Here is a 27,886-nt window from a genome sequence, read left to right as displayed (position 1 = left end):
GGAGACCAAAAAATACATGGATGCTACAGAAAGGTAACATGATTCGAAGGTGACGTTGTATATGATAGAAGGACCTATAAACTGAGGACGAGGGAAGCTGATCCCAGCAGTCTACAAAGACGATAAGTTGAGATGAAGCCAGCAAGATGAAGACAATTGCCCTTTACACCATTGAGTTCAGATAAGGGTTAGAAGAAAAAATAAAAACATGATATATTTTTTCAATGATTTTTATTATTTTAATGGTGCTTCCTTAATGAACCAGGGTATCCAAAACCTTTACCACATGTTTTACAGTGATATAATTTTAGTCCGGTGTGAAATCCGTAGTGTTCTCTCAAACTAATGGATTTAGAAAACTTCTTGTCGCAAATCTCGCACTGATAAGGTTTATATTCTGGAAGCAAAGAAAAAAACACATTTTAGTAAAAATGATCACTGCGTTTCGGATCGGTTGTGGCAATTACACAGCGCGATGAAACAAAACATATATCGTGGGTATACTGGCAAAAAGCGTCAACTTTAAAATCCCTGTTTGAATAATTCCTGTTATTTAAAGCTTTCAGCCTGAATAAAATACCTGCTATTAAACCTTAAGTTGAATTTACTAAAAACACATATATGTACGAAACTTGGCACAATCAGGTGTGTCGATACGAAAACTTGGCACAGTCAGGTATGTCAAATACTTGAAAGCGGCCGGGTCAGGAGTCGTAATAATCGTCGGGTATGTATGAGGAGATGCATGAATGTAGAAGAAGCAAAGACAGAATAGTGTGGCGTTCGATTCTCTATGCCTACTCCTGCGAAAGTGGCGTAATGGTTAGTTAGTTAGTTAGTTAAACACATATATATGACATTGCAAACTACTTAGTGTATTTTGCCAGTTGAAAACTTTATAATATGCATCATTAAGTCAAATTTGACAATTTTGATAGCTTTGCGAGATGTGGAGATGTAGAAGAATTTTCGGGATATCCTGGAGAGACCACATCTCCAACGACGAGGTGCTACGATTGATCGAGGAAGAAGAGCACCTGCTCGCAACTATCTCCAAGAGACGCGCCAAATGGATCAGTCACGTGTTGAGACCGGAGGGTTTCCTGCACACGATAATAGAGGGGACGATCGAGGGAATAAACGCCAGAGGACACCCACGCAGCCAATACCTAAGCGACTTATACGAGGACTTGGGTTGCTCGACGTATGAGGAGCTGAAGACGGTTTCGGGAGACTGGAGTGGCGAAGGAGATGTTATCTGTTGCTGCAGACCAATCCGCAGAAGTGAGACCAGAAAGAGATTGCTTTGCAAGAGAAGTCTTCCAGAAAGCCTAGAGCTTCTCAGAGGAATGCGGTTGGGAGCTTTCATTACTGACTGGTACTTGCGCTGGACTGATCATTTTACTTTCCAATAAGTACCTTCATCTTTCTTGGTGTAAGCCTTGCGGCCTACTTTTAAGAGGGATTAGCCTCCTGCGATTTTGATTCCTGGCTGTCAATCCATATCTTTGGTGGTCTGCCTGGGAATCGTCTACCTTGGAGTTTGTCATGCAGTGCAATGTGGAGTCTGGATGGTTTCATTCTCCTCACACGCGCATACCATTGTCTTTATCGTTGCCTTCCCCACCTAACGACATCTTCAATCTCGCATATTTCTCTTATCCTGGTGTTCCTTATTCTATCTTGTAGACTCTTGCCACATATGCTCCTTAGAGTTTTCATTCCTGACACTCTTGGCGTGTTTTTTGTTACTGCGGTGTCCGCTCTGCATTCAATCCCATGTGTCATGATGGGTCACACACAATTTTTACACCGGTTTTATATATTTTAATTTTGCTGCCGATCTCCATGTCATGGTTTTTTTCCATAAAGAATTTTTCAAACATCCTGAGATGGCTGCAGCCTTGTTTACTTGCCCCATTACTTCACATTGTACATTCGTTTGACCACATATGATAGAATAAATTATAAATAAATACAAATGTATTACTTACCAACGTGAGATCCAATGTGTTTAGACAGATCCGATAATTGAGGGAAGCTCTCCTCACAAACTTCGCATGGGTACGGATTTATACCGCTGTGAACTACTTTCTTATGCCGAGAAACAGCTTTGCTATCTTTAAACCCTGCAGCACATACCTGCAACAAAATGAGTCTAATTAAACAATAAAAAAGAACTAACGTAAAGAATCCAAAAACAGAACAAAGTTGTTGAGGATGAGCGCCTTCTCAGCAATAGAAACTTCAACCTGAATCTGCGCATAAGAATTGCACATTGCTACAACTTTTTAGTGCTTCTGTATAATAATACAGGGTTTTTACTTCAAATCGAACATTTTACAATCCAAATTTCATGCCTTGCAAATCAAATGGACGTTTAGCAAATAAAATTTAACATTTTTCAAAACAAATTTAACGTTATATTGTATTTTATGAAATGAGTTTGAATTTTTAATTAAAAATAATTATCGTAAATATTTTTAACTAAAAATAATTTTAGGTTAGGATCAGGTAAGATAAGGGGCCTCTGTAGTGTAATGGTTAATGTGTTAAGCTACCGTGCTGGAGGTCCCGAGTTCGATTCCCAGAGTGGGGGGGGTGAAAATAAATATTAGAGATTTTACACTCTAATATTTATTTAATATTACCCTGGACTGGTCCTTTGCCTGCATGTATGTAACGATCAAGATAACAATGTGTCAATACAATGCTGTGCCCTATGCACCATTGGGTTAGAAGAGAAGAAGAAGATAAGGGGCGCATGACTGATCATCGAGCCTTCATGAGATTCATGATCAAGACAACACTAGGTCATAGGCCGGTTTAGTGATATATGTATATATATATATATATAATAAAACCCTTACCGCACCCCAATGGTGCATAGGGCACTGCTTCATATAAACGCAGTGTTATCTCGATCGATTACACATGAAGGAAAGGTGATCAGCCCTCCACTTCAGGTACCAGTCCAGTGTAATATTGAATAAATATTAGAGTGAAAAAATCACTTATATTTATTAAACCCCCCTGGGAATCGAACCTGGGACCTCCAGAACGGCAGCCGAGCATGCTGACCATTACACTACGGAGGCGGACAACATAGTATATATACATAAGTTCCAATAATTTGAGTAGTGTGGTAGTCAATCATGGGTAGAATGGCGAATGTTATATCGCTCACTCCTTTCAACAACGTCATACATCAAAAAACTTGATTTTTCAGGAGATCGTTTTTAAAGTTTAAAAATATATGTAGTACAATGTATTCAAAATAAATACCAAGCCACTCATTGAACTTTTTACTGTGCAACAGATCTTTTTAGGTAAAACCTGAATGTTTTTTCTCCATTTGAAAAATATTTAGTAAATTTAGAAAAATAATTAAACAATACCTTTAATTAAATACCTTTAGTTAAAAATTTGCCGCTTTTGCTGGAATATAGTACATTTTCTGGGCATTCCGAAAACATGAAAAACTGAAAATTGTCAATTTTTGATATATGACATTGTTGGGTAATATATCCAAAATTAAACAAGGTTTATTGGATTGAATTCTACATTTATTTATCTATATGTTAATACGTGACGCGTTTCGTCACATCATTTTCTGGGCATTCCGAAAACATCCACAACTGAAAATTGATAATTTTTGATATTTGACGTTGTTGAAAGGAGTGAGCGATATGTGTATAAAGTGAGATTCATGATTAAGAATACTAGGTCGCCTTGACACAATGCTCCTTTGGTTGCGGATGAGGAGCAGAAGAGACCGTATATCTTACTGAACACTTGTAAGGCTTCTCTCCCTCGTGAACCAAGATGTGCTTGCGAAGATCGGACTTGGTGTAGAACTGCTTGGAGCATAGATGACAAGGATGAGGTAGTTTGTGCGTGTGACTCATCACATGACGCTTAAGCAAGTGGGCATCGAAAAATGCTGAAATAAAAATAACTTGAGTTGTGTGGTGGTCAATCATGGGTAGAATGGTGTGTAAAGTGATCACTTAACCATATAACGGATTGGATGTCGAAATTTAATAATTACCTGATTCACAGACGGTGCATTGGTAAGGTCTCTCATTGGTGTGGCTTCGGATGTGTCTAATCAGATGGGATTTGTACGGAAAAGCTTTATCGCACTCATCGCAAGAAAACACATTTGTCCTGAAACATATTACATATATAAAAACCCTTATATGTGTTATAATGATCGTTTTACACATGAAGGAAAGGTGATCAGCCCTCCGCTTCAGGTGCCAGTCCATGGTAATATTGAATAAATATTACAGTGAAAAAATCACTAATATTTATTTTTACCCCCCTTGGGAATCGAACCCGGGACCTCCAGAACGGTAGCCGAGCGTGCTGACCATTACACTACGGAGGCGGACAAATTTTACTAACAAAAACACATAAAAAATAATATTGTCACAATTGTTTCACCTTGTTAGGGCATTATCACATTGTGATATTACATATTGTTATTAAAATATTATTATTATTATCGATTGTTGCGTGGTATGATTGATAATCATGAAATTATCCGGAGCATCGGTCTGTATGTTCTGTACTACTCTCATCAAGGTCTGTACTACCCTTAAAACACATACCTTTTTTCGATACTGGATTTAGGCCTTCCTACAGGTCGCTTTGTAATGGACTTATTCCCAGTTTTGAACAATTTCGGGAGTCCAACCTTCCTTTTCAGAAGCTGATCTGGAAATAAATAAGCAATTTATTATTTGAATATTTTCAGTTATATTTTCTCTTTTTTTTTCTTTTCAACATGCTTCTTACCTTATGTTTTTTTATTTGTTTTTATAAAATATGCTATTTACCTATGCTTTTTTATATACCTATTTATAATACCTGTTTATTGTTTTATATTTTGCCATGTTTTGGTTAAAAAAAATTTTTTAATCTTTTTTGTAATTTTCTTATTTGAGTTTCAGTCTTACTAACCTAAATCCAATGTCCCAAAATGAGAAATAGAAATTACTCATCGGCAATATTATATATATACTACTACTACTACTACTACCATCACGCCGTTTCCCCGCAGGGGTAGACAGAGAGGATGGAACGCCACACTCTTCTGTCCTGACATACACTCCTCGCCTCCTTCACATCCATACATCTAGTCATACATGCCCTCCGATTACGCAGACTTTTGACACCGCCAGATTTTAGGTTCTGATTGATCTGATCGTGCCAAGTCTTTTTCGGTCGTCCACGTTCAGTTTTCCCTCTCACATTCGCCACATTTATTTTCTTAGTCATTCTCTCGCTATCCATTCGCTCAACATGTCCATACCACCGCAAAGAATTCTTCCTAATCTTTTCAATTATTCCTCGTTCAGCCTTACATTCCTTTCTTATATCGTCATTTTTAATTCTGTCATACAATGATTTTCCACACATTCGTCTGAGGGAGCGCATTTCAACAGCGTTCACTCTGCTTTCATCCTTCCTTTGCCAGTTCCATATTTCGCTTCCATACATATATATATATATATATATATATATATATATATATATATATATATATATATATATATATATATATATATATATATATATATTTATATAAATATATATATATATATATATATATATATATATATATATATGTATATATATATATATATATATATATATATATATATATATATATATATATATATATATATATATATATATATATATATATATATATATATATATATATATATATATATATATATATATATATATAATCGAACCCGGGACCTAAAGCATGGTAGCTAAACATGTTAACCATTACACCACGGGGCAGACGGAACAGTAATATAAAATGTTGTAATTATTTGTTCATTTTAATGTTACTAATTGTAACTTATGCTTTTTAATTAACACTTATTTATTTTATGTATTAATTTGAAATCAAACACAGATTTTTTCAGTCCAGTAAGTTGTATTTTATTAACAAAAACACATAAAAATTAATATTGTCACAATTGTTTCGCCTTTTTAGGGCATTATCACATTGTGACATTCGTTTGATAATGCTCTAACAAGACGAAACAATTGTCACAATATTAATTTTGATGTGTATTTGTTAGTAAAATACAACTTAGTAGACTCAAAAAATCCGTGTTTGATTTAAAATTAATACATAAATTAAAATGGAGTTCTACAAATTAAACGCCAAATCAATAAATAAACAATTATTTATTTATTTTTAATCACAAACAATCAATAGCAAGTATTCAGATGTTTCTTGAAGGAAATATTATCACAGAATACTTACTGCCGGCTAGCTGCACATCTTCTGAGATGCTTTCGCGGTTTTGATTCAATTCAGAATCTATATCCATCATAAACAAATCAACCAATAACAGTTTTGGAGTATACTATGTATCTTAAAACATTGGTGCATATTTGTATTTCATTATGCTAATTAAAGGCCATAAAAGTCCAGGTTACATTTTAATAAATATATTAACTCCATCGAGAGTATTCAATAACAAATTTAAACTAACTAATTTGAAACAAATAAAACACAATCTCGAGTTTTGACATTTGTGAAGTACCCGATTCACTAAACAGCAAGACCGGGTTGTTAATTTCGTCGGAACCGGTTCCTCAATTTCACATCTCCACAGTTTATTTTTTTAAATCTGTAATAATTTTGACCATTGCAAGTCCTCGAAAAGAAATAAAACCGATACACACCCTCGAATCATAATTTTCGGTGTCAGCGTTCAGGACCCATGTGACAAAAACAAAAATAAAAACAGAAAGGAACATAACGCCATCCGTTTAAAATCCATCTATCTCTAGAAATACATACCTAATTATCTATCCATTGATATACTTATTTGTTTAAACGTAAAGTTATGACATGTGTTAAGCGTTATTAAACTTAAAATAAAAACATGTGAAACTTCTAGCATTGATCTTGATAGTTAACTAAATAATGTTTTACTCTTTGATTTTGATCAAGTTATGCGATACCTATATGTGAACTTGCAAATAATTATATATTGAAGACGCGTAACCTCACTTTAATCGTTTTTCACCACGTTAAAAATTAATATTTGCAAATGATTAGTTACGTTTGCATATTGAGCGTGAAACCATGATCCGGACTTGATCCAGATCCAAATTAAATAAATGATTTGTATCCCCGTATCCAACTAGTTCAGATCTTAATAAAACGGGAGCCGACTCATTCAAATATTCCCTCGGTAAGTACTCTATCTGTGAGGTCTTTGGATAAAATTATCGTTTTTGGTTCTGTGTTGTACCCAAGTGGAGGTCTGCTGGTCTGTCAGCTGGATAACTTAATAAATAATAAACAATGTGATTTGAGAAGAAGATTGATAAACAGATGGAGTTCCCTGTTGGGAGTGTCGGTGTTATAGAAGAACTTTGTCTCGATATACGCGAGTCTAGTAGTAGCAGTTATCACCTGCCGCGCTATGTTGACGTTTCAGATTATAAAAGTTACCCAGACGATCTTATTAAGAAAACCGAAGCAGAAAGTGATGGCAATACTCCCCGTACTGAGATAGGGACCGGTACTGAACTACAATGCAATGTAACGAGCGAGAAGTGCGTTGAAATTGACATTTCTTATCCTGACATCAAACAAGAATTCTCGGAATCCTCTCTCAAGATGGAGTCCCCTGCAGCGAGTGTCAATGGTGCGGAAGCAGTACATCCTGAAGTACTCAAGTCCGGTAGTGGCAGCTATCACTTGTCACATGATGATGATGTATCAAATTGCAAGACTTACCCAGAAGTTCCTATAATTAAGACCGAAGAAATGGGTGATCGCTACATCGATCAACATACTGGAGAAAGTACTAAACTACATTACGGTGCAGTAACAAGCGAGATATCTACAGAAATGGATATTTCTTATCCTGATATTAAACAAGAATGCTCGGAATACTCCCGGAACACTGGTAAGTCACTTGCCCAAACAAACAAAAAATACTGTAAATATCTTATTCCACTATTATAAACGTTTTGTTCCCACTTAAGAGCGAATATGAACTGGTTTACGTACATAATTCGTGCTCCGTTTAGAGTGATCCGCTTTGATCTGCACTGAAAATTAACTCACGGCGAATGCATGATGACGTCTCCATCACAGTTGCAGTTGTGCGGAGCAGTTCATGTTGGCTTCAATTATGGGAAGTGGAAACGTATCTGTTCGGACATGTACACTATCGGCTCTCTTGAAGCGCAGAACTTTTGTAAATTCAGCTACTTAATATAACTATTTTATTTCAGGTGCACAGGACTGCGAAACCAAATACGCCAGTGAAAAGCCATTCGCTTGTTCAGAATGTAAATATAGATCGAATCTGAAAGGTTGTTTAAAACAACATATGTTGATTCACACAGGCGAGAAGCCTTTTGCTTGTATAGAGTGTACATATAGATGCAATACATTACCCAATTTAATACGACATTCTTTAATTCATACTAGCAAGAAGCGTTTTGCATGTTTAGAGTGTTCATATACATGCAACCACAAGAACAGTTTAATTACACATAATTTAACCCATACTGGCGAAAAACCATTCGCATGTTCGGAGTGTCCATATAGATCTACTCGGAAAATAAATTTAGATCGACATATCTTAACTCACACTGGTGAAAGGCCCTTTGCATGCCCGAAGTGCGCATTCACATGCAGTCAGAAAATCGGATTGAAATCGCACATTTTAACTCACACTGGCGAGAAGCCTTTTGCATGTACGGAGTGCACTTTTAAGTGCAGTCAGAGGCAGGATTTAAAAAGACACAAATTAACTCACACTGGTGAGAAGCATTTCGCGTGTACAGAGTGTACATATATGACCAATCGTATGAACGATTTAAAAAAACACAATTTGACTCATACTAACGAGAAGCCTTACTCGTGTACCATATGTACATATAAATGCAGTGTGAAAAGTAGTCTGAAAGCACATATGTTTACTCACACTGGTCAGAAGCCCTTCGCATGTTCAGAATGTACGTATACATGTATTCGGAAAAGTAATTTAAAACAACACAACATGTTTACACACACCTGTGAGAAGCGTTACACATGTTCAGAGTGCGAATATAAATTTTATACGAAAGGCAATTTAAAGAAACATATTTTAACCCACGCTGGCAAAAAGCTTTTATCATGTTCAGAATGTTTATACACATGCCTTGAGAAAAGAGATCTAAAAATACACGTTTCAATCCACACTAGCGAGAAGAATACGTGATTCCACACATCCCAAAGCAAAAAATGGACTGACTCGATTCAAGTTTATATTAAACTTTCCAAACGGGATGCATTGTACTTTATCGCTTATTTTCGTCTGATTACTCATACCTATAGTCACGTTGAGTACAAATATCTATCATATAGAAAGCGATGCTACATATAATTGTTTGATCAAAACACCTAAATTACATGTGCTGGAATTTTTGTAGAAAAGTGTGATCTCTGTGATTTTGGGTTATCTATCGGGCTACTACGTAATATAACCCTGCAAAAGGCGTAATACCCAATTTATTGTTTTAAAAAGAAGAATTCTGTCTGTTTTTTTTATATAAAGTTTTTTTTACCTCGAATGTGCTTAGAGAAAATTATATCATATTGTTTTTAAATGCATTTGATTACGTAATTTTAAAAATCTTATTCTTTTGTAACTGTCACAAAGAGTTTTTTTATAAATGTTCGTGGTTTTAATACAGAACGGCGCTTTTGTTTTAACCATCCTTTTATTTTACGGCAATTAACTTTTTTTTAAATACATAAAACGATTCAAAAGAACAATAATGATGCACAGCATAGAAAAAAAAGCTGACACCACGAGAACCAAAAGCCTTCTTAGAACCACCGAAACGAAGACTCTATGACCCATTGCAGGCCTAACACTTTGCGACAGAGAAAGAAACTCTGAAATAAGAAGAATCTTCAAAATTCATTTAAAGTTCAAGTTCCCCTAGAGCTCCGGATATATAAAAATGCACATATGCCGATAAATGGGAAAAAAGTACGTTGTGCTAACTGTAGCACCAAGGCAAATCCGCACTGGACCAGGTGGCACTGCTCAACTTGCCATGTTGGACTTTGTCTTACAGATAAAAGAAATTGTTTCATGTTATTTCATCAAATATAATGTTTATTCATACCTTTTTCCTATTTTTTAAATAACATTATTTTTGAATTTTTTATTTCTTGTAACCTGGTGGTCCCACTGTAGAACCGCCAATTTTCTCTTAAACTATAAATGTAAAAAAAATTGGAATATAGGAATAATCTTTACTATCCTTTGTTTTCAATAAAATATTTTAAAAAACCTAATCCGACTAAAAAATAATGTTTCGTCCACAAAGGGTTAAAGACCATTTGAAAACTCGCAAAACTTACACTGGTAAAAAAACTGTTCAAGTGCCCAGAGTGTCTATATACATGTCCACGTAAAGGGAATTGAAAAAAACGCATATTAATTCATACTGGTATGAAGCCGTTCTCATGCACTGAGTGTCAATTTTTATGCCTGCGAAAAACTAATTTAGAAAGACACATGTTTACTCATAAAGCTGAAAAAAAGTTCTCATGCTGTCTGAGTGTCTTTATAGAAGTTCAAATAAAGAGGTTTTAAAAGTGCACATGTTAACTCACACTAGCCTGAAACCGTTCGCATCACCAGACTGTCGTGATCACGTAAAGAGTATTTAAAATCACACATCGCTCACTCCTTTCAAGAACGTCATAAATCAAAAAACGTCAATTTTCAGTTGTGCATATTTTCGGAATGCTCAGAAAATGTACTATATCCTAGCAAAAGAGGCATATTTTTAACTTAATATTTACCCGCTACTGGGCAGAAAATGTTGTTTTTGCATTTTGAAGAAAACGTATTGTTTAATTTTTTTTTTCAAATAAACTAAATATTTTTCAAATGGGGAAAAAACCTTCAGGGTTTACCTAAAAAGATCTGTTGGACGGTAAAAAGTTCAAGAAGTTGCTTGACATTTATTTTTAACACATTGTATTATATTTTTAAACTTTAAAAACGTTCTCCTGAAAAATCACGTTTTTTGATTTATGACATTCTTGAAAGGAGTGAGCGACATGTTAACACACTCTGTTAATAAGCCATTCTCTTGCCCTGAGTGTGTATATACATGTTTAAGTAAACAATGTTTAAAAGTAAATATTTTAACTCACGCTGGTCTGAAACCTTTCTCGTGCTCGCAGTGCCAATTTTCATGTTTGAAAGAATGGGAATTAAAAAAAACACATGGTAACTCACTCTAGTCTGAAACTATTATCATGCTCAAAGTGTCAATTTTCATGATTGAAGAAATGGAGATTAAATAAACACATGGTAATTCACTCTGGTCTCAAACCATTCTCATGCTCAGAGTGTCAATATTCATGTTTGAAGAGATGGAATTTTAAAAGAGACACAAAGCTCACTCCTTTCAAGAACGTCATAAATCAAAAATCGTCCATTTTCAGTTAAGCGTGTTTTCGTAATGCCCAGAAAATGTACTATATCCCAGCTAAAACGGTATATTTTTAACATAATATTTACCCGCTACAGGGCAGAAAGTGTTGTTTTTGCATTTTGAAGAAAAGGTATTGTTTAATTATTTTTTGAAATATACTAAATATTTTTCACATGGAGAAAAAACCTTCAGGTTTTATCTAAAAAGATATGTTGCACAGTAAAAAGTTCAATAAGGGGCTTGATATTTATTTTTAATACATTGTTTTATACTTTTAAATTTTAAAAACGTTCTCCTGAAAAATCAAGTTTTTTGATTTATGACGTTCTTGAAAGGAGTGAGCGACATGTTAACTCACATTGGCGCGAAGCCATTTTCATGTTAAGAGTGATTACTTACACTAGTGAGAAGCCTTTCTCATACTCATAAGTGTCAGTCATCATTTTCACTGAAACAAAAGGGTGGTCAAAGCGCCGGAATATAAAAATTTCCACAGAATGGCATATTAATCCAAAGAAGAGACAATTTAAATGTAATCGTCACCAATGGATGGTATATGTCTATAGGATGGCTTTGAGCAATAAGTTTTTTTTTCTCGACTTCTTGGTATGTCGCATTTCTGAATTTTTTTTGGGGGATATAAATAGTAAATTATCTTGTTCGTCGTGTTTACAAATATCTATTAACCTGGAAACCGGATTTTAACCGACAAGTAGTCAAAGACTTGTGCAGCGTTCGGTCACAAGTCATCAGCCCATCAGCGCCTTTCTCCAGCATCGTAATTCAAGTGCACGCATATTTCTGCGTTCTCTTACTCTCGTTGTCCAAGTTTCTGAACTATATGGAAATGAATAATGAAATCATTTTTGCTTTCTTTGTAATGTGTCGTTTCACTTTTAGCCACGAGAATGCAAATTTAAGATAACCTTTCTTTCCCCCCAGTGATTTGAACAACGTTTTTTTCACATTTTGATTTTATATACAATTATTGTTAAACGGACATCCACCAACTAAAATTGGCCGAGAACGTGGATGAAATAAACTATTTATTTTTTATATTTCATGATTCTTTCCAAAAAATTGAGGAGTGTGGTTGTCAATCATGGGAAGAATGGTGAATGTGTATAAAGTGATCATTTAAACCAGCCTATGATAGGTCGTAAGCCCTTCAAATACCCAGACATTCATATTCTTCTTCATCTATTTTCAGATGTTAAAATGTAAAAATAACTCCTAAGCAGAGAAACCCAGATTTGTAAATTAGGATTTGGACACACCTAAAATGTTATGAATAAAATAAGTGGTCTAATTACAAACTCCATAATTTAAAAAAAATAATATAACAAAGCGTCAGCTGGTTTCCTTTGCTACGCATTAACACAGTTAACACGCGGCGCATGCGTGTAGACTTTTATGACGTATGCGACGAGGAGAGTAATTTTTCTTCTGATTTTTAATGGCTTTTCACCCTAGAGTGAAATTAATTTTGCAACTTAATCCAATGATTTTTTAAATGGTCACACTGGATAGTGTGACCATTTAAAAAAATCACCATAGACAATCATATATAGTTTTTGCTGTCACTTTCAAATGTCATTACAATAGTAAATAGTGCTACGAAATGCGGTCCGAATAAATACATGGTATTTGAATTTTAATGTTTTTACCAAAAGTAAGTGAAAAATTGCCATATTAATATTATTTTCAATAAGCTAAATCATTTTTATATTTTATTTCTTTTTAAAGTTATATTATAACTAAGTAGTTGTAGAGAAAATAAGTTAAAAAAATATGTATTTATAAAATGCATACTGGTTCATTATTAAAAGACTAAATAACAGGGTACATATATCCTTATTTGGTCAGGAAATGATTAAAATACTATTTGAAAAAAAATATGTGAATGATTTGCAACCAAGGAAAATATTGCACACATTCTGGACAGAAAAATGCAGAACAGATCAAAATAGAAATATTTTTCGCTGGCCTTCTGACACTTATGTGTATATCTTTATTCTTCTCCGTCTTATTCCTCATTACTGAGGGTTGTGTCCCTTGTGGAAGCAATGACTCTTCTCCAGTTATCCCTTGACTGCGCTGCACGTAGCGCTCCAACCACCGAGGTGCCTGCTGCTGCCTTAACTTGATCGATACAATTTTAAAATTTTTCGAAACTGATGCAGTTTTGGTGTACTTCCTGCATCCGAGATCACAAACACAATTGTCCTTATAATGTTGAATTCATCACATAGTAATCTTAAGGTTATATTCATTGATTCAGCGATCACTTTGTGGTAATATATATCCATTTCAAATTGAAGTTTTACTTGGTAACAACCACTATTTCTTAAAATCTACTGTGACACAGTAAATGGTGTTTGAAAGTGATGTGAAATGCATCGAAACACGTGTCACAGTGGATTTTAAGAAATTATGGTATTTACTCAGTAAAACTTAAGTTAAAAATAATTCATGTTTTGAATTTTCTGGAAGACATACCAATGTACAAACTTCCACGCTCGCAGTTTGACTTAAATATGCCACTGTTGTCTAATATATTTTCATGATTATTTTGTGTAAAACTTAAATTAAATAAATTTATATTTTTATTTTAAATATAAATTTAATATATTTATAAATTTAATTAATTAAATTTATATTAATTAGATAAATTTACGTATTTAATTGAATAATTTTTTATTTATATTTTAAATATAAATTTAATGTAAATATAAATTTAATTAATTAAATTAATATTTATATTTTAAATATAAATTAATTAATTAAATTTATATTTTAAATTTATCTTTCAAATAAATATAAATTGAATTAATTAAATTTATATTTATATTTTATTCATATTTTTTGTATTTCAATTTACGTCATGTAATGCAAAAGAATTTTAAAAAAAGAGAAAAAAAAAAAGATTTTACCACAAAGTGACTGAAAAAGCCAAATCAATAAATGAATGTTTTAATCTGTTGAATATTTGTTTTTTTGTTCAGTTTTAGATCTGGTGCTTTTAGTATGAGAAACAATGTGAAGTTACATATACTTATCTGAATAATGGCGGATTCCATATTGAATGTTATGAATTCTAAAAAAGATTTTGAGTCTACTGAAAAACTAAAAAATATTGGTATTAAAAAGATTCATTGCAGCCGAAATTATAATGAGAATAATATGTCTAATAATTCATACATTATACAGGATAAAAATGACACAATTCTTGATAGTTGGTTGCCCTTTAAAATGGACGTCACTTGTGAAGAAGAAGAAGAAAATGTCTCAAATCATAAAAACAGTATTAAAATTGAAAAAGGTTGCATTAAATCGGATTCAAGCGAAGACGATGTTCCGTTATCCATTTTCAAATGCAAACAGTTTATTGTTGATTCCACGGATAAAGATGTTAAAATAGAAACGATCGGAATGCCTTCCTTTAAATTTGTTGAAGATAAGTCAACCATAGATAAAAAACAGGGTCGCCTCGTAAGCAAAGAAGAACGGAGAGAGAACCGTAGACTGAAGAGAGAACGAAAACTCAAAAAGCTTCTCAAGTCTTCCCAGCTGAATTTTTTAGGTACTCCCCTGCCAAAAGTTAAGAAGAAAACCAATTTGTATGTAAAGGGTAAAAAAGTGTTCTGCAAATCAGGTATGCACATATTATTGCGGATTACTCAATAGTTATATTGTCCTGACAGCTAACAAGTTTCGCTCTTGGTAAATGGGTAATACTAGTATAGATGGCAGTGGAAATGGAAGAATGACTTAAGCCGAATCTCACAGATGAACAGTCTGTGAGAGGCCTTTTTTCTATGAATTTTTCTTCTTATCCTTATCTGTACCCAGTGGTGCATAGAGCACTGCATCGTATCAACTCAGTGTGATCTCGTTCGTTAATTCCACGAATGCAAGGTGATCCAGTCCTGCGCATCTTGTACCAGTCCAGGGTGATATTCACACATTGTTTGCGGGAAACTCTTAAAAGTGTCTTTTGCATACTGTTGGTAGAAAGCGGGAGACGCTTATAAGCATTCTATTTGTTTACTTTTGGCAGACCAAGAAACATTATACAGTTCAGAATTAGGCTTGCCGTTACTTGTGATCAGGTTACATATGATTAGGTTACTTGTGATTAGTATATGACCCTAATTAGTATCCAAATTAAAGTCAGGGTTGATGAAAAACCACCCGACAACAATGTGTTAAATAAATTAGAATCCATACATATTATGTATACAGGACTGTATCCATTTGAACATCCACCATACATGGTTTTGCCGCACATTCGACTGAGAGATCACATTTCAACTGTATTCACTCTACTCAATAATCACATTAGTCACTTGAGGACCAGTCACCGTTAACAATTGCAATTTTTTTAAATGTTTTTTTTCTTTCAGATTCTGAGAGCTCCGATTTTGAAAAATATGTATATTTCGATGAGAGTAAAACAAAACGGAAAATCAAATTGAATCCCGATTTCTCTTTGGAAGACTTGGAAAAACAAATAAAGGATACCAAAATTGAAAATGCTTGCTTGACGAAGGAACGTTCCAGAATTGATGAGATAAAATTAAAAGAAAGATTGAAATTGCGGCAGGAAATTCAAAGATTGAAAACTGATATTATGGATTTGCAGGTAAATTTTTTTTGGTAATATTTTTGGTATGGTTGAATGCCTTTTTACTTTGATGGTTAGCACTTTGGGCTATCATCTTGGAGGACGCAGGCCCGATTCCCAGGGGGGACAATAAAAATCAGTGTATTTTTCACTAAAATATTTTGAAATAATTCAAATTAAAAATTATTTTTAAATAATAATATTTTTATTTGACCTTGACTAAGCTTTATTAAACTTTATATTTTAAATATTAAAATCAAACACTGGTTTAAAGGTTTTTTTCGGCCCTTTTTATTCTTCATATTAAAACCCTTATCCGCACCCCAACGGTGCAAAGGGCACTGCATCATATAAACACAGTGTTATCTTGATTTTTAACACATGAAGGAAAGTTGATCAGCACTCCACTTCAGGTACTAGTCCAGGGTAGTATTGAATAAATATTAGAGCGAAAAATCACTTATATTTATTTGACCCCCCCCCCCTGGTAATCGAACCCTCCAGAACAGTAGCCGAGTGTGCTGACCATTACACTACAGAGGAGGACTCGTTTTTGGTTTTAATGTTTCAAATGTAAATTATGGAATTCTACAAATTAAATGCAAAATCAATATAATACATCGCTCACTCCTTTCAACAACGTCATATATCAAAAAACTTGATTTTTCAGGAGAACGTTTTTAAAGTTTAAAAATATAATAAAACGTATTAAAAATAAATAGAAATCCGCTTAAGTCGCTTAATATCGTAAGTATATTGGTAAAAAACATTCACTTTAAAATCTCTGTTTGAATAATTCTTGTTATTTTAAGCTTATAGCCTGAATTAAATACCTGCTATTAAACTTAAAGTTGAATTTACTTTTAAAACCACATAAATACGACATTTCAAACTACTTAGAGTATTTTGCCAGTATAAAGAACGTTGAAACGTTTATAATTTGCATTATTCAGTCAAAATTGATGTTTTTTGCCAGGATACCCACGATATACATATTTTGTTTGCAACTATATAGTATTTTATAAGAAAAAATGTAAATATATCAATAAATAAATAATGAAGAGATAATGTAAGAAGATCAGCTTGCTGGTTCATGCAACTCTGTGCTCTAGTACTGCCACATGTCCAGCCCTCATCTGTGCTCTACTAGTAACTTTATGATGAGGTTGGAGCTCTTCATCAGCTCTCCCGGAAGCCTACCACTCTATGCCTTACTATCCCATCTCAGTGTGGCATAAGTGCTAAAGCAAACATACCACTCACACTACAGTATCGGGGTAACTTGATAAATACTAATTTTGCTTTGTTTGGTTTTGATTTTCAGTCGGACGATCAAAACAATATTGTTCCTGACTTTGGAAGTACTGCGAGAATTGTACAATATTTAAAACAATATTTGGAACCTTTTCAAATCTCTTTAAAATTATCTATGGAATACCAAAATGGATTTTACGATAAGGTCAAGAATTTCAACTTTACGGGATCTGTGTTTTGGGAGGTAAGAAGTTTTATTAGAATCAATAAGTTTACTTAATTTTTGTTTGGCGCATTGGCTACCTTGTACTCGTATAAGGCCACGGATTCGACTCCCAATGGGTTCACCATTAAATCTGAAATATATTTTAACTGTAAATTATTACCGGTTGGTTAAAAGTGTTTTCTCAATGTGTTTGTATTTTTGCTGCCATTTTTGTTTTAATTCGTCTTTAAAGCTAGAAAATATTTATTTTGTAAAAACCGATTTGACAATCTGTTACATAGATTTATCCTGGAGTACCTTTGTTAGAATAGTGATACTATTTTTCATTGTGTCTAATCACTTCAAACAGCTAATATGACATTCTTCAATAGATATCAACAATATGGAATCAACGTCAAATAATATAAACTTTTGATAAATTTTTGATTCTTTTTAATGTGTGTTTTTATTTTAGCTACATAATATTTATGTATAATCTAATGTGATAATCCGAAGCAAAGATTTATCAGGCTATACCTTTCCTAAAACAGTGGCATTATTTTTCGGCATCTCTATTCACCCCGAATGACTAATATGGCATTTTATTCTAGGATTCTAATAATATGAAATCAACAGCAAAAACCCATTGATTTTTTTTTGGGTTTTGGTATAAGCGTTATTTAAGCTAGAAAATATTTATGTATAAAAAATAATGTGACAATCTGAAGCATAAATTTATGAGGGATTGTATTCTCGTAAAACAGTGGTGTTATTTTTCAGCATCTCTATTCACCCCGAATGGCTAATCTGGCATTTTTCTCTTAGTATTTAAACAATATGGAATCAAAATTAAATGATATGAACTCATTTAGTTTTTTTCTCAAGGAGGTTTTTTTTATAGCAAGAAAATATTTATTTAATCTGATGTGACAAACTGAAGCATAGATTTATTTGTCAGCGAGTACCGTTTCCCTAGAGTAGTGTTATTTTTCAGGATTTTTATTCACCCCAAATGGCTAATATTACTTTTTCTTCTAGGATTTCAACAATCTTGAATCAACATCAAATGATATAAACCCAGTGCCATTTTGGAAGGGAGATCTGAAAACCATCAATCCAAATACAAAGACGAACTTTAAACCAGACAAAGATATATTGCAATTGATATCAGATGAAATAGACACTAGTTTTACCGAAAAACAAACTGTGCGGGAGAAAAACAACTTAAAACAAGGAAATAATTCAGGTAACATTTATTTATTTATAATTTCACACATATAAGGATTTTTTTGTCAGTTAAACATTTGCTCGTTGGGTAGTACTTACTTATGCAAAAATTATATACAACAAATGTAATTTTAGAGGATATCTTTTCCATACTTATGGGTAGCTTTAGTAATATTTTTATTGATATCTCAACGTAGATGAAATAGTCTGAGGTGGGAAAATGTATAATAAGTCTGGGGATACGGCCCGTCATTGGCTGGTTTAAGTGTCTCTTATACGCTGTGTAACATTTAACATTCTACCCATTATTAAAATTTTGCAATGTAATATTCTATTTTAAAAATTAACTGTATTTAACTTTGTCTGCGAAATCTATTGTTGAAATTAGTTTTTTTTAGCAGAAACCTTTATGAAATATATGTAAGATTATTTGCCGAATTATTTTACAACCCAGAAGATGCCCTGAAAATATAATTTTTAATTTTTATTTTACACATATTTTAGACAACTTTTTATTTACAAATATTGATTATGTACACATTTTTTGTTGTTGATATAAATAAGTCAAAATTGAAACAAATTAAAAATTTGTGGAAAAATACTATAATAATATTTTCTTTTTAGGTATGTTTATTAATTTTATATAATTAATAATGCAAACAATTACGATGACAGTAGTATTTACATTTTTTTTTTAAAAATTAGCTCTTTGACTGATGAGTTTTGATCAAGATTTTATTTGGAAAAGAAATGTTTTTATTTCAAATATTTGAACATATCGCTCACTCCTTTCAAGAACGTCATAAATCAAAAATCGTCAATTTTCAGCTGTGCACGTTTTCGGAATGCCCAGAAAATTTACTATATCTCAGCAAAAGCGGCATATTTTTAACTTAATATTTACCCGCTACAGGGCAGAAAGTGTTGTTTTTTTCATTTTGAAGAAAATGTATTGTTTAATTATTTTTTTCAATAAACTAAATATTTTTCAAATGGAGAAAAAAACTTCAGATTTTACCTAAAAAGATCTGTTGCACAGTAAAAAGTTCAGTAAGTGGCTTGATATATATTTTTAAAACATTGTATTATATTTTTAAACGTTCTCCTGAAAAATCAAGTATTTTGATTTATGACGTTCTTGAAAGGAGTGAGCGATATCTGTTTCTAACTTTAGATGCCATGTTTAACCAGTTTGTGTTTATTGTGATTTTACAGGTGATTTTGAATCGGAAATATCGACAGAACAGAATGCTGCTTTTCCGCCTGTTGATAGAAAAGGTACTGACAATAATTCTTCATCAGATGGAGAGCTCTTTATTGAGGATTGGCATCCCCCGACCAGTAACGATATGTGTAAAAGTACGAAAAATGCAAATGAAAAAGGACCAATGGCATTTGAGAGTAATCAAATCAAACAGGCTGTCAGTGAAAAAGGTATGTCCACCGCTCTTATCAACCATTGTAATGAATATTTCAATATATCGCTCACTCCTTTCAAGAACGTCATAAATCAAAAATCGTAAATTTTCATTTGTGCATGTTTTCGGAATGCCCAGAAAATTCACTATATCCCAGCAAAAGAGGCTTATTTTAACTTAATATTTAGTCGCTACAGGGCAGAAATTGCTGTTTTTGCATTTTGAAGAAAAGGTATTGTTTACTTTTTTTTTTATATATAACAAATATTTTTCAAATGGAGAAAGAACCTTCAGGTTTTACCTAAAAAGATTTGTTGCACAGTAAAAAGTTCAGTAAGTGGCTTGATATTTATTTTTAATACATTGTATTATATTTTTAAACTTTGAAAACGTTCTCCTGAAAAATCAAGGTTTTTGATTTATGACATTCTTGAAAGGAGTGGGCGATATGTATAATAATTTTTTTTATTTGAAAATTTAATTATCGACACGTTTGTGGACAAGATAGCTTCAGCCATAGACAATAGACAATTTCGAAGACCTTATATCTTAGGATCTATATGTAAATATCAAATTGTAATCATGTAAATTGAAAAACACCCTCAAGGTGATTTTTTTGCGGAAATGGCGCTATTTAAATTGGCCTCCTTTTGTGCGTGTCATGTCAGGTCCCCTTGACATCGACTATCACTTGAGAGTAATTGTTCTTGTCTTGGGCAGCTCTAAACACTCCTGATCCCCGTCCAATCTCGTATATTCCGGAGCCAGGAGATCTGCCTCCTGCCCACATCCCGTGGACCCTCCACTAGGTGCAATAGCTCGTACTTGTCTCCTTTTAGCACATGCCTCAGATAGGACACCTTCCGGACCTCGATATCAGCCCTATTTATTTTTTATTTTTATTAAAAATGCCGGAAAGATTTTTAATTTTTAATTTTTTTTACAAATACATATTTAAATAATACAAAATAGTTGGTAAATACACGATACATTTCAAATATAACGTTTCTACCTCTCTAATAAAGAAGAGACTTGTGTTTAGAGAGGGAGTTCGTTTTGCAATTTTTTTTCATTTTTATAAACAAAGTAAATTAAAATTAAAATTAAAAATAAACAAAGCAAATTAAAAAAAATAATATTTTTTTTTTGGTATGGAGTCTAGGTTTTTTAGTTTTAGTTTTAAAGGTTTGTTAATTTTTTATGGATTTTAAGTTTTCCGAAATATATAGATTTATAGATTATGTGCTTAAATTCCAGAGTGTGAAATGGATAATGATCAGAAAGATAATGCAAGCGATAATGCCAATCTGGATGATTTATTTTGTGATAAAACATGCAGCGGATATGAAGGGGCTGTCACCAAACCCGCTATTGAAGGAACCGACTCCCTGGATGAAGGTTTGTGATTTTTAAAATTGTTTTATGAGCTACCTCTTCTTTCTTCCCTTATTCAGACTTAGACACAAGGCACCAGAACGTGGTGTCAATTTGATTGTTAGTTATATAAAGACAGTCCTGCAATTCAGGTACCATTCCAGGGTAATATTCATGTTTCTTACGTATTTGTCTGTGAAATGTATAGCGTTTTAAACCATTGCGGAAATAGATAGACAACTAGGTGGAGTTGGGTTGGATTAGTTTTTTTTTAGATGGTAGTTGCATTTTATCACATATTTATCTTGATTATTATGTCCAAGGATTATATCGTAGTCATACAGGAGAAAGTGATCAAATGCATTTGTTACAAAAACGTGATCATTGACTATTTAATATCATACTAGCTTAATATTGCCCTGAAAAAATCCCAAAGGATTTTAATCTTGGAGGTTTAATATATTGACTTGTTAAAAATGACTTCCTGCATTGATGTTTATTTTCTTGCCAAGCAAAAGTGATTTGAATGGCCCTCCTGAACATTTTACGTTTTGTCAGTTGGTCACTTTCTCCTGTACGACTACGATATGGTAGTATCATGAAATTGATTTTTATTTATTCACTAGGTTTTCCCGCTCTGTATTCGATCCTATGGGAGCATTTAAAACATAAATTATTTTTGTATCTCCTGTATGTTATGTTTATAATCTAATCATTAAAAAAAATATATGTATATTAAAAATTTAAAAAAAATATATAAATAAACTTTGTATTACCATGTTAGTATTCGGCTCAACACAGGCCATGCCTAAAGAGCCGTAATACGTATAATAAATGTGTATATGAAATGAATATGTATATTGAATGTATCTATGTATTATGAAAATAAATAAATAAATAAATAAATAAATAAAAATTTAATGGAGCACTTTAATTATAGGGGGACTGTGCTCCGAGTGCGGATATGACTCTTCATGGACCAGCTTTATATCCAGGCACCGAGAAGCATACTCACAGGGAACCAAACTGAATCCCTGTAACAACTGTAATATGAGGTTTCTCAAATCTGGACACTTTGATGGGCGACACAGGTTGGTCCTAATTCTCTTCGTTGTAATCGGGCTGAGAAGATGGAACGCCAAACTACTCACCTATTGAGCTACTCGGCTGTCCAAACTCAAAACACAGCGAGGGACATTTTTTTTGTAGTACATTTTTGGACTAAGTAGATTCTACTTAATCCAAAAATGCAAAAAAAAAGTACTACAAAATAAATGTCCATGTCTGTGTTTTAAGTCAGCCGTACTACTGTACACTGTATACTTATGAATTATAATTACATAATTATATAATCTCATGAATTATATAATTATGATTGAGTTAACATGTTGACTGCCATGCTTATTTTCAGAATTCTGTTAATTCAGCCAATTTTGAAAAAATACTCTTTTACTTCTTCATTCTGAACAAATGTTTTACAATTATATTTTCTGTTTATTTATCAATTAATGCTCTGTTCATGTAAGCCTCCAGCATTGATTTTTCTTCTCTTCCCATGCGCCACCTATCCGTATTAGCACTGATATACTAGGAATTAGATGGTAGCTACAGGATCGCAATCTACGAGCTATCTCGTAGTTGGCAGTCAAGGTCTTAATGTCATCACCAGTTGGATAAAATTTCCATTCCTCAAAAATTTCAACTCATTTTCCCTATACATATTCCCATATGGAGGAGAATCACGGGATTTTGAAAGTTTCCGCCACATGTTTAATTTTTTTATATGGGAGTTGCATTTATTATTTGCCTTGCTTATTATGTACAAGGTTTATAGATCAACAGTTGGATTTTCATTTGTTCTAACTATAAGGGCGTTTGTGCACTACACGGAATTCTACCGTCCGGTACATCAGTAGCGTTTTAAAACAATGATTGAATTGGATTGGCTTGTGCTTTTGTCCATCTTTCTTCGGATCAGTGCGTGAACACGTTGCGTGTAAATTCGATCAAACTTAACTACCGTAGTCGCTTTCATTTTTCAAAACCGGACTGCCGGACGGTAAAATTACGGGTAGTGTACAAACGCCCTAATGATGTTTTATTGATAGGCACCATGGCGTCGTTGGGTAAACGCTCGACTGCGAAACTGGTGTCGCGAGATTGATTTTCATCAATTGCTAAATAAATTCAAGAAAGATTAGTTTTCAATTGGTCTGGGTGTTTGTGAATTGTTTTTCACATTTACCTTCCCTATCCTTACTATCCTACCTGCAGACAAGCCTCTAAAAGTAAGAGGCTTTGCGGGTTATTCCTTAAAAAAATATATAATAATCTGTGTTAGGAACAGTAGGGATAATCTAGTGTGGGCCAATCAGAAACTTCTCAGCATTTGCTCATTGCTGGGAGGAAACCATGTGGCACTCCTCAGGGACACCGTACTGCTGACTGTCGTCAACAGGCTTTCCGTTCCGCTAGAAGAGGGTTTGGCATTTTGTATCCTAGCTTGGTTTATAGTATGTCCTTTACATTGTTTCCAGGTTGAAGCGTCCACCCCCCAGGAGGTTCCGGAAGGGTTCCTTCATGTGTGAGCAGTGCGGAGTGTGCTGCTCCTCTCTCTCTGGCCTGAGCCAACACAGGCTGAGGCATGCAGAGGCGCGGAACAGCTGTCCCCACTGTCCCTACCGCTGTAGGAGAAAGAGCTACCTCAAGGTGACAGTGTAACATGTTTATGATCTCAATTTAGAGCCATTTTGTCAATATATATCCAGAATAGACTTTAGAATGAACCTAATGTATGGAAGTGAAGCATTGAGTTGGGAAAAGAAGGATGAAAGTAGACTGAATGCAGTATATCAGAGCGGCCAGTGGCATGCACAGAGAATTAATTAGGGTAGACAATAGGTAGTAAGGTAAGCTTGGCACTAGTTATGAGGGTAGGCAGTAGAGGTAGGTAGTAAGGTAAGCTAGGTACTAATTAGTAAGGTAGGATAGGCACTGCTTTTCTGCCTTTATGGAATGCACGCCCCTGAACACGCCCAAAACCATGTATGATAGATGCTTGAATGGTGATATAAGGAAAAAATGCAAGGCTGAGATGAGCATTGTCCATCAAATCAAGAAAGATGTTTTGAGATGGTTTGGACATGTGGAAAGATTAAATGCGGAAAGAAAGGCAAAACAAATATATGAGGTGAATTTAGTTGGAAATAAAAGCTGAGAGGAAAACTTAGTATGATCAAGTATTTCAAATATTTATTTTATTCAGGTTAGGAGTCGAAATAATTAGCGGGTGTGTATGAGGAGATGCATGAATGTTGCAGTAGCAAAATGTTTGCAAAAATAGAGTGGTTTGGCATTCTATTCTCTTTGCCTACTCCTGCGGAGAAGCAGCGTGATGGTTAGTTAGTTACAAAAACATAAAATGAATAAAAATGGAATATTAATATAATGTTTTGTCTTTTACAGAAACATATTGAAACCCATAGTAAAAAATCACAAGCAAAAATCACTTCTAAAAATGTAGAATTCAACAGTCCGCCTCCGATTCTGTCTTGCGAATCGTGCGGTCGGATTTGCCAGACCGCCCAAGAGTTGAAGGCGCACAAGAGTGATCACGCAAAGAAGGTGTATTCCTGCACCGACTGTTCTTATACGGCGGCGAAGTCCAGTCGCCTATCGCAGCATCTGAAGACCCACAGTGGCGATAAGCCCTTCCAATGTACGTACTGCGATTACAGGGCTTCCTGCAAGTCGTACTTGAAGTCCCATGTACGCTATCACACAGGTGAGAAGCCCCACAAGTGTGACGAGTGCCCTTACCAGTGCGTTACCTCCACGCGGCTCAACGTTCACAAGAAAATTCACTCTGGCGAGCGGAATTATGCGTGTTTAGTTTGCGAGTACCGCGGAACTACTAGCTCGCATTTGAAAGTGCATATGAGACAGCACTCGAATGGGACTATTGTTGATGATTTGGTGCCGCAAGAGAAAGTGCTAGAGCAAAATTTTACATAACGCATGCCTCAAATCTGGCACAAACTGTGTGTCAGACGGTCAGTGGATATTAAGTTGGGACAAACTGTGTGATAGATGCTCGGTGGACATTATCTAAGTTGGAAGCAAGGACGGGCAGTTTAGCTATCTTGGCACAAACTGTGTGCCAATCGTGCATTGTCAAAGGTGACACAGAATGTGTGCTAGCAAGGACGGGGAGTTTACCTAGCTTGGCACAAACCGTGTGCCAGACGTGCATTATCAAAGGTGACACAGAATGTGTGCTAGCAAAGACCCCCAAACGCCCCAGTGTATCTAAGTTGGCACAAACTGTATGCCAGACGTGCATTATCAAAATAGACACAGAGTGTGTGCCAAATGCGCAGTTTACATTTTTGAAGCTGGCACACACTGTGTAGTGGACTCGGTGACACAGAATGTGTGCTAGCAAGGACGGAGAGTTTATTTAAGTTTATCTAAATAGGCACATTCTGTGTGCCAGAAGTAAGCTGGATATTATCAGACACAGAATGCGTGTCAGTCACTATCTAAGGTGACACAGACTGTGTGCCCATTGAAGTTTTTAAAATGATTCTCTTCAAATTTGCATACACAAGCATTCTGCCGGAAAAGGGTCAAAATAACATAATGTTATTTAGGTATATGATGTGGTTTTTGAAAAATCTAAGGGTGGAGACTGACCGGAGCGTTTCGTCGTAACGTAACATGTTACGATGCGAGCAATCAGGCAGTCAGTACAGCGAGCCGAGTGCTCCATCCATAGTTTCGGATGCTCGCTGATGCTCGCCGCGAGCGATGTTACGACGTTACGTTACGACGAAATGCTCCGGTCAGTCTCCTAAGGTTTAAAAAAGAAAAGAAACCTTTTTTTACAAAAAATTATATTTTAGAATAACATACAATCACATGATAAACCTACATTATGCATTATAAGCACATTACATGGATGATAAAGCGAATTTATAAAGTTCACTCCGATTTTGAACACTAACCTATATTTCTTCACAGTCCGTGATGAAGGCCTTCCAAAATGAACCAATCTACGCATATTTTTATAGAAAAAACAATTATATTTGTTCTATTTACGTGCCTTATAAACATTGAATAAAAAAATTCAAATAACAACTTTTATGTATTTTCATATGTATTAAAATTTTTAAAACCATGATTTTTGAAAATAATTAAAAAACAACTTTTGTGTTTTCTTATTAACACACTAAGGGTGTTTTTTATGCTTGTGGGTCGCTGGCGACGGGATTCAATAATTATATAAATATACTTAAGACCTTAACAAAGAGATTGGTATATAATATTCATTAATTGATTCGGCAGTCACTTTGTGGTAAAATCTATCCATTTTTAATTAATGTTTTACTCAGTAAATACCACTATTTCTTAAATGCATTCGATGCATTCCGCATCATTTTTATCATTACGGTGTTTAAAAATGATGCGGAATGCATCGAAACACGTGTCACAGTATATTTTAAGAAATAGTGCTATTTACTAAGTAAAACATTAATTAAAAATATAATATTCATATAAAAACATGAAATAATTCCTTCTTTTCTGCCTTTGAAATGAGGCCAGCGCAGAAGGTAAAAATACCCTTCCCGTTCTTAAGCATCAATCGACCCAACGGGTAAAAATACCTTTCTCTTCCTTAGTGTGTTAATAAATTTAAAAACATTGTTATAAACCATGATTTTTTTTTAATAATTAAAAAACAGCTTTTGTGTATTTTCTTATTAACAAATTTAAAAACATTATTTTACACTATGATTTAGTGTAGTTATTTCGAGCGGGTTACACATGAGTTATATTCAGATAGTTCATTTTGAAAGTCGATGCAGTCTACATTAAATAATATTCAGGCAAGACGGCGATATTAAAATAAGAGTTTTTTTACAATTTAAAGTACTTTTCAACGCTTAAAATAATTTTAAATAAGGCATTTTTTTTCAAATGGGACAACACTTATCTAATTTTAATATATAACAAAACTTCTTTAAAAAAAATTAAAAAAAAGAATCACTGTTGTTACAAGAGTGTAGTTTGACACATACAATTAATGTATTTTTTTTTAACACTATGGACTCAGATGACGCAAATCACATGTACAAAATGATAAAAGAGTCAAATGGCTTAAAAATATTATTGCATTGTTAAAATTATACCCTTAAAGTCTTGACATGATATTGTATATAAGTGTTTTTAAAAAAAATCCCTTATCCGCACCAAATGGTGCACAGGGCACTGCAT

The 27,886-nt window shown here is 33.9% G+C and overlaps 2 protein-coding genes across 3 annotated transcripts; one reads left to right on the top strand and one right to left on the bottom strand.

The window, feature by feature from the left end:
• Positions 1 to 216: 216 nt before the first annotated feature.
• Positions 217 to 9,162, bottom strand: LOC148311112 (uncharacterized). Of its 2 annotated transcripts, none has more exons than XM_088257223.1 (6): positions 8,988 to 9,162; positions 4,617 to 4,722; positions 4,052 to 4,170; positions 3,789 to 3,943; positions 1,995 to 2,142; positions 217 to 397 (listed from the first exon to the last, which is right to left on the bottom strand). In XM_088257223.1, the coding sequence occupies exons 1-6, from the start codon at positions 9,028 to 9,030 to the stop codon at positions 240 to 242; spliced, it is 729 nt and encodes a 242-aa protein (XP_088113349.1). In that variant the 5' UTR covers positions 9,031 to 9,162; the 3' UTR covers positions 217 to 239. The 2 variants fall into 2 exon arrangements, with proteins under 2 accessions (XP_088113349.1, XP_088113348.1); XM_088257222.1 differs by lacking the exon at positions 8,988 to 9,162 and adding an exon at positions 6,296 to 6,572.
• LOC148311111 (uncharacterized) lies at positions 7,306 to 27,617 on the top strand. The gene is made up of 10 exons (XM_088257217.1): positions 7,306 to 7,958; positions 14,511 to 15,160; positions 15,912 to 16,150; positions 17,457 to 17,630; positions 18,630 to 18,846; positions 20,034 to 20,252; positions 21,494 to 21,634; positions 22,551 to 22,701; positions 24,148 to 24,319; positions 25,076 to 27,617. The coding sequence occupies exons 2-10, from the start codon at positions 14,572 to 14,574 to the stop codon at positions 25,622 to 25,624; spliced, it is 2,451 nt and encodes an 816-aa protein (XP_088113343.1). The 5' UTR covers positions 7,306 to 7,958; positions 14,511 to 14,571; the 3' UTR covers positions 25,625 to 27,617.
• Positions 27,618 to 27,886: the final 269 nt, after the last annotated feature.

The sequence above is a fragment of the Brachycentrus maculatus genome, unplaced genomic scaffold (assembly GCF_059751285.1).
Source record: "Brachycentrus maculatus isolate JH-2025_06_01 unplaced genomic scaffold, ASM5975128v1 h1tg000075l, whole genome shotgun sequence".
Lineage (NCBI taxonomy): Eukaryota > Metazoa > Arthropoda > Insecta > Trichoptera > Brachycentridae > Brachycentrus > Brachycentrus maculatus.
This window is presented reverse-complemented; position numbering and strand designations above follow the sequence as displayed.